This window comes from Lolium rigidum, chromosome 3 (genome assembly GCF_022539505.1).
Source record: "Lolium rigidum isolate FL_2022 chromosome 3, APGP_CSIRO_Lrig_0.1, whole genome shotgun sequence".
Classification (NCBI taxonomy): domain Eukaryota; kingdom Viridiplantae; phylum Streptophyta; class Magnoliopsida; order Poales; family Poaceae; genus Lolium; species Lolium rigidum.
This window is the reverse complement of record NC_061510.1, coordinates 237,125,020-237,133,014: the sequence shown is the minus strand read 5'-3', so window position 1 is coordinate 237,133,014 and position 7,995 is coordinate 237,125,020. Positions and strand designations below refer to the sequence as shown.

At 41.9% G+C, this 7,995-nt stretch overlaps 1 protein-coding gene across 2 annotated transcripts; it reads right to left on the bottom strand.

Annotated features, from left to right (window-relative positions):
• Positions 1-1,391: 1,391 nt before the first annotated feature.
• On the bottom strand, positions 1,392-6,213 carry LOC124699159 (zinc finger CCCH domain-containing protein 15-like). Of its 2 annotated transcripts, XM_047231506.1 has the most exons (3): positions 5,537-6,213; positions 3,061-3,131; positions 1,392-2,021 (listed from the first exon to the last, which is right to left on the bottom strand). In XM_047231506.1, exons 1-2 carry the CDS (start codon positions 6,187-6,189, stop codon positions 3,089-3,091), a joined length of 696 nt encoding a protein of 231 aa, XP_047087462.1. In that variant the 5' UTR covers positions 6,190-6,213; the 3' UTR covers positions 1,392-2,021; positions 3,061-3,088. The 2 variants fall into 2 exon arrangements, with proteins under 2 accessions (XP_047087462.1, XP_047087461.1); XM_047231505.1 differs by lacking the exon at positions 1,392-2,021 and having other exon boundaries at positions 2,204-3,131.
• Positions 6,214-7,995: the final 1,782 nt, after the last annotated feature.

Below are 7,995 nucleotides of genomic sequence, written 5' to 3'. Positions count from 1 at the left end.
CCATGGCTCGGTAGGTTTGGGAACATCAGGAATGGACTCCTCCCTCGACCACTTTATGTGCGTAGAAATCCAATTCTCCCTGGGAGTGATGGACCTCTAAGAACCCACATAATCTGGAAAGTACATTTTCTTCATCATATCCTTCTAGCGGAAGTGGATCTTCTTGGATTTCTCATGGTCATAGTACATCTTATCATGGAGATCAATCTTGAGGCAAAAAGACTTCTTAAGCTTTGCTTGGATCTTAGAAAACCATCCTTTCTTGGATGATGGGGGTAACTCAAAGTGTAAGTCACTAGTGCCATTAGGTTCCTGCTCCTCTTCAACATCTTCACTAAAAGGTGGTTTCATGTGAGTTCTTATCAAGGGCTCCTTCATTGATTGGTTCGTGATACATCCACGCTGCTCCATCAAATCTCCAAGATCACGGTCCAACCACTTCTTTCAAAGCGGTGCCTCGTCGCATAAGGTGAAAAGAGACACACCTACTATTTACTTAAACAAGATTTACAGGTTCAAAACAAGGCTTAGAAGAACTAGGCACATCAATTATTTTCATGGGGGTACCCTTGGCAAGTTCTTTGCTCAATTTAATTTGAAGTTGCTCATGAGACTTTGAGAGGCTAGAGAGTCGACCTAGAAGACCTTGTGAGCATTCTCGAGTTTCTCATGGTCCTGAAGTAGTCTAGCATAACCAACCCCAAATTCAATCTTCTCATTTTAAGCACTTTATCCATGGCATGAGATGTCCGTGTTCTTTAGTGAGTTTGTATGTGTAGAAAAATTATTAGAATCCTCACGGCTCGAAGCACTCTCCTCCAGATTGATGGTTAAGATTTGCTCTTCCCCGAGAGCTTGAGATAGAGATGCAATCTCATATGCGGCCTCTCATTCATACTCTTCCTTCTCCTCAAGATCTTGTGCTTGACCAAACTGACTCATAAGAGCACGAACATGTATTTTGGTCCCAAATTGCTTTCTTGATTGAAGCCTAGACCTCTTGGGTCTCTCGATGTTCACATATTCGAGGGGGAAAGGGGAAGAACACAAAAAACTCGGTGAAGCATACGAAGAACGCAAATACAAATGCACACCACACCTGGTACAAATCGTTTTTCTCTCAACATGATCGAACCACCATCCCAATAGAATATTATGGGAAAGATACCACTATGTATAATCCTTCGTGAGAGATCGGAAAGAAGATGGTAGAATCACTCATGTGGAGAGAGCATCAACTCAGTAGAATCCTGATAATAGGAGATACTAAGCACTACTAGAATCACCATAAGGGGGTTACCAAATCCTTGAAGAGGGTCATCGATACAACTCAAAAATTTAGTGTCTAAGAGAGGAGGGGGTTCCCACATGGGAGAGACACATGTCTAGTTATATCTCATATATATCATATCTAGCATAAATGGGGGTGGGGGTCCTTATATAGACCATCCACAAGGTAGGGGTAGTTTAGCCATACATAGAGAATATATTGAGGGGATACATTGGTCTGGCTCGAGTTAACTTGGTCCCGGCGGACTACTTAGGCCACGTACTCGGTCTTGTCTACATAAGGCCAGATCGAGACTCCGGCCCTCGAGGGGGCGAAGACTCTTGCGCTGAGTCGATAGGGCTGGAGACTCCAAAGGTGTCTAGCCAGATACTCCGGTGTAGCTTCTCCTGGATCTTGTTCATTCCTCTCTTCAACATTATCTATTGTGGCTTGATTCCTCGGGCTCCCATGACATTCGTACTCATCGATGTAAACATAGAATTGATATATGATAGAGCATAAAGTAGCATTCACGAGGGATATCTTAGACACGCATAAAGGAGAAGATTTAACTTTGAGTGATAGCTTGACGTGTCATTAGTCCTTGAGGCACTCAACATGGTGATGATGGTAGGCCACCCCGCATCATCTCCCCTCTCTTCAAAAAGAGTCATCCTTGACAATAATGTGTCATCATCATGTAGGAGGTAGATAGGCATTCTTGAACTTGGGGTTCGCCATGTAGTCATTCCTGAGGGAAATGATATGGAAACTCATGAACATTCCTTCACTTTCCACGAAGTCTACAAATCTCACAACAAAGGTAAAGCAACACTAGAAGAGTAGCCGATTCTCGAAGATCAACATGATTCCTTAAGTAGGAGGTCACCTTACCAAGATGTCGGTGATAACTTCTTGAGATATCTTGTTTCATTAACGTGTGTGGTTAAAACCACCCATTGATGTAACTCTCTAATTCTGGTTTTATCAACTCATGCTCTATAGGGGTTAACATGTATTTATATGTACCTTCACATGGCAAATACCAAGCATAATGTTTGTGTGCGTAATAGAGGAGCACATCATCAATGGCATGTCCGTTATTGTTCACAACACCATTAGGACAACAAAAATATATTAAGCATAATCCAAATGCAAAGTCGATGTGCACGTAATTTATTTAGTCTTGTTCCAAATATGTAAGCAAAAAAACTCCAAAATGTGAGAAGGCAATGTTTTCCCTCTCATGTTTAAGAACATGAGAATTATTGCACTCGCAACATCGGAAAACAAATTATTTGATGCAAAAAAGAGAAAAAAATAACAAGAGCACAAGAGGGAGTGCCCAAAATATGATCAATATTTATGCTAGCAAACCATCGAGAAGAGAAAATTTTCATTTGTATTTGTTGGCAACACAAGACCCATTCATCAAAAAGTTTACCAAAATATCATTTGCACAATTGTACTTGCCAACAAAACAAATGAAAGAGAAATTATTCATCTTATCTGAGGCAACACCAATGGAAAAAAATTTAGGAACACTTATGACAAGTCATGTCCAATATATCCTAATGATTTCACACAAATCATAGTAAATAGAAATTATTCACAATGTTTGTTGCAATGCATAAATCATTGATATTCAGGATAATGGGAATATGTTTGTCACAAGATGAAAAAATATCACCAACACGATTGAAAAGAAACCAAATGCAAGAGAAATTGTTGAAAATGATTGATGCAAAGCATGGTAAAGGTATTAGTGGTAGAATTGATCATGAACGCACATGCATTATACTCCCAAAACTCCTTTTATCAACTTGTGCTCAATTGAGGTTGACATTTGTAATTCGCATACCTACAAACACAAAGACACATCAAAGAAACGTGTGTGCATGGTACAGAACCCACACCATCTATCATAATACCCCAAAATGGTAATTGCATCATAGTATGTTGTTATATATCTTCTCCGAAGCTCGAAACGAGTTAAAGAACACCAAAATCCGACTACGTATGCAAAAAATTATGGTCAATATGGTGTGGAAGCTGAAATCTATTTTTTTGCGCTGGTGCGTCTTGCTCTCTGATGGGGGCAGAGACTCCGGTCTCTAGATCAGTTCTTTTCACTACAAAAAGTCACTTAACCAGGAGACTTTGGACTAGTGCCGAATACTCCGGCCTGAAGGCTCCTGTTTGTCAATAACACAACCGAAACTCGCTAGAAATATTTTCCCACCAAAACACCAAATCGGAGGTGCAAATGATGGAATTAGGCCAAGGGAACACAAAGGAAGGTAGGTCAATGAGTTTTGCAGTGGATCTTTGGATCAAAACCTACCAAAACGCACTAAATATCCAGATCCGACCAAGGATAATTTCCGCACCGAAACCGGTTTCGAATCTGTATCCGTTTTAAACGCACTAAATATCCAGATCCGACCAATTTATGACCAAGAAGGCTGATCCATAGCTTCTTTGCTTCTATTCTCTTCTTCTCAATTCTTCTGCCTTCTTCTTCTAACATATTTTCTTTCAAAATAATTAGAGTAGAAAGGAAAAGATAACTAGAGTAGAAAGGAAGAGGTTTTCAGAAGAAACATTTCAACATTTTAAAAGAATCTGAGAAATTTTAGCGCTATTTGAAAATTAAGTTTTGCAAAATATCTGAAACATTATTATTGTTTTGGGGTTCAGTATAAAATAAGAGAAGAGAGGTAGAGTTTTATAAAATAATATACAAGATGAAAATTAAATTAGATTTTATTGCTAATAGTTTTGGATTTTTGGAAAAAATATGCAAGGTGAAAGATGCATGATCACGCACAAAAGAAAAGGAACAAACAAATCTAATACGGGGATTTTCCTGGGCCGCTACACTCGCAATTCTCATTGCGGTGATATCACTTAGCACATCATTGGAGGAAATTTGGTTTGTAGTTTCATCTTCCCTTGATTGAGTCGAACCTTCCTCTTCATAAGGCAATGAGGCTTGAACAAACATTCTCTTGGTCCACATATCATCCAATCGAATTTGGAGCTTTGAATTCTCACATTCCCAATGAACAACTCGGTGATATGATCCCAAACTTCATTCAAGGTGGCGAGGGAACGGACGTCAGCCGTGTCCTTTGGGGTCGATGCTTGTTGGATGATGCACATGAAAAATGCATTAAGTTTCCATCGCATCTCTTTGTTTCAAGTTCCTTGGATCGTGTGGCGTGTACCCATCTTCACTGATCCTCCACAATTCTGTAGATGAGCCACTAAGATGATATTTCAATAGAAATTTTCGATAAGACAAGCTTGATGAATCTAACTTGGTGGTGGGGGTGGGAGGGGTGGACTACATGATTTTACTTTAGCGGTGAACCATGGGATGGACGCAGAGATGACGCCGAGAGGATATCGGATCTGGCCGGCCGAGGCGGAGCTGGCCGGAGGTGGGAGATCAAGGCGGCACCGTCGAGCCTTCCCCTGTCGCGGACATGGTCGCTTTCTCCTCTGTTCACATAAGATCTCCTAGATCGTTTTGTTGTTTTAGGGTAGAAACCATGGATAGATTGAAGTGACTTGCATCCTGAATAGATCAGCGCCAATTAGTCTTATGATGTATCAATTAGCTAAGAACAATGGGCCCAGAGTTGTTACCATCTTTGTGAAATTTCTCGACAACTATTGGGTAGCTAGATCAAATTTCTTAAGGAAACTCTAAACCTTGGAAATGTTGTAGGCCAGATGTTACTATTGATGCATGCGCTTGAAGTAGTTTTTATCGAACGTATCTAGCATGAAAACTGAAAATCCTCCATGGGAATAACAACAGGAAAAGATGCTTAGTTGGACCTGCGGTTATCCTGCTTTCGCAGGTTCTACATAATTTCCCTCAGGGTGAAATATATCTCACTAAACCAAGACTAGATTTTATCACACGTACCTAGCAGGTTATCTGTGCAGAATCTAGTTTCCAAACACCTTGCTCACATTCTCTAAAGATCCAGCCTAACCATCCTAGAAAAACATCATCACCTCCTACCCTACTATCCCTAATTTATATGATTTTTTTTGAGGGTTAATTTATATAATTTATATGATTTTACTTTAGCCAATACATTTATTTACTGTTTCCTGATGTAAGCCAAAACTCTAGCCAATACATTACTTTATTTGTTCCTGATGTAAGTTACAACTCCGTGGACATACATTTATTAACTTGTTCCTGATGCTAGTGAACAGGAATAGAGAAAGTAACTTCAAACTCACCTCTCGATCTGCCACCCGGACTTGTAGTCACCTCTGTCGTGCATAAACTTGCAGGAATCACCGTATCCACAGTACCCCGTCAGCTTGTAGTCCTTGCAGATGTCTGGCTGGTAGTCGATCTGTGTGGAGACGCGTATGTGTGCCGACGCCCGCAGTGGGCCGTGCGCGCCACGGGCCTTCTCTTCGGAGACTGTGTGCTCCCGCCGGAATCCGGCCTTATGATCCGTGTACCCATTGTTCCCCTTGTAGACCTCCCCGGAGGAAGAGGTGTTCTTCTTGAGGGATGCCTCGGCCTGCTTGAGCTGCCGCTCGCGGATGGCACGCGCGTCGCGGTCGTGCGCCGTCCCCGTCTCGAGCGTCGCGGTGGCTCGGTTGTCGGTGGACGACTGGATCGTCCTGGAGGACTCGAACTGGAATCGGAGGGGCTCGGATGAGCTGTCGGCGGAGGAGAAGAAGAGCTTGCTGGTAGTATACGGCTGCTTCTTGGAGCGCGCGGCCGCGATGGCGCCGGAAACATCGTCGCTGCCACAGTCTTCGTCGTCGTAACCGGCGGACACCGCGGGACGCTTCCGATTATTCTTCGGCGGCTTCCGGAGAAAGTTGCACACCGGCGCAGATCCGCCGGCCCCGGGATCACCGCCGCCGTCGGACATCGGGGTGGGTAGTGTTCTACGAAGGTCGGCGTCCAGGCTCCACCGAGTCGTACTCCTACCCGTGTGCATCTCCATGAGGATACCCTACAAGATATATAGACCGCATCGGGCTGGCCTGAATATATATGGGCCGCGTCCGGTCCAAATGTGTGGTCGATCTTCTCTACTCCTCCCTCAGACTAGGGGTGTAAATGGATCCGATTGGATTGGATTTTGCTCATATCATATTTTTTACCATATATATTTTTTATTCGGATCGGAGCGGATATTAACTGGTTTTGGATTCAAATGCGGATATACCGGAGTGTGGATTTGAATCAGAAATGGAGCGGATTCAGATTGAAAATAAAATATTTGGATATATGCTCTCATCGTTAGATAGTTATAGTTCTTGCAAATCTTGAGAGGGATTTAAACTTTCAGTGTTATATAGTTAAGAGAAAAAAAAACACAATATGCTAAAACTCAAGTATTGGGGAAATTTTATAGCTAAGCTCGCCAAATGAATTCGGTGAGTTAATAACTACTAATCTTGTGAGATTGACCTTGGCTTTTAACTTAAAAATAGAATTATCCGGTTTAAAATCTTCGTATTATCCTAATTAAATATCAGATAGTCTATATTCGCATGCTATTTGCTATACCATATCATATACCGTATCCGGAGCAGCACCTCGGATATCCGCCGGATTCCTTGAAATCGGATACGGATGCTTTAAAACGGATTCGAAGCCGGTTTCGGTGCAGAAATTATCCTATCCGTTTACACCCCTACCTCAGGCCATACTCATCGACTGATCGATTTGTGATTGGGAGTTTGCGACAAGCTAAGCCGAGTGTTAGGGGTGGACGTACACACATGTAATGTAGTAGGTAAATATTAACAGATAGAAAATCAAGCGCACAATCCAATTTTATCGTCCAAAAAAAGAGGTACAAAACCAAATTGTATTTAAGTACAATGATAACAACAGAATGAGAATCGGATGGATGAGTACAAGTATACGCGCATATAGTAAAAAGAAGTTGATCCCCCTAAGTCCTGAAATAAATGTCATAAAATTGATTTCATGTCTATATACACCTACAAATTTGTGATATATTATTCTAAACAAAGGAAGTATGATTTTAGAACAGCAGGATCAATGACTTCCCACAAATATAGTTGTGCATAAGTTAGTTGGTTACAGTGCACTGGATATATGTCTATCAGTCTATGTAGCTTGATAGGCCAGCAGGTGAGTAGGATTTTTTGGAGAACTTAGAGAGCTTTATTAAAACGTAGGCATTCGCTAGGCAGTCAGCCAGAAGCTAGGAGTTTCTTATATCCAACTCTCTGTATGCTTTACACATAGATGAGCTGGGTAGTTAGATGTTCTAATTGCATGTTGAATATCGAAAAAGGTAAAAAAGAAGCCAGCTCTCCAATTTCTACTAACAAAGGAGCCACAATAGAAAGACTGTTGTGGGCAATCCATCTCCATAGACATATGCGTGAGTCGTCGAATCTTGGCGAAGCGAACACCATCACGCAACGCCATGCACTCAGCAATAAGAGGGCCACTAATCCCACGTATTGATTTGCTACAGGCACCGACAAGACGAGATGCTGATCTTGTAATGCCTCTTGCACCTCCGTTACTATCCACAACATTGATTGCGCCATCAATATTAATCTTAACACATTCTAACTCGGGAGGCCACCACCCATGTCCCGGCAGCACTCCCCTGCTGCCAAGGAATGTCAAGATGGGAAAGATCTTCCCTTGTAGCTTTAACAGAAAACACCAGATCAAACACCCCTTG

What these genes read in the sequence shown, in the direction of transcription:
- LOC124699159 (XM_047231506.1), bottom strand. Translation starts at nt 6,189, where the DNA reads ATGTCCGACGGCGGCGGTGATCCCGGGGCCGGCGGATCTGCGCCGGTG. An exon ending in TCCGGGTGGCAGATCGAGAG is followed by an intron (nt 3,132 to 5,536) that starts GTGAGTTTGAAG and finishes TTGTGTTTGTAG; the next exon opens with GTATGCGAATTACAAATGTC.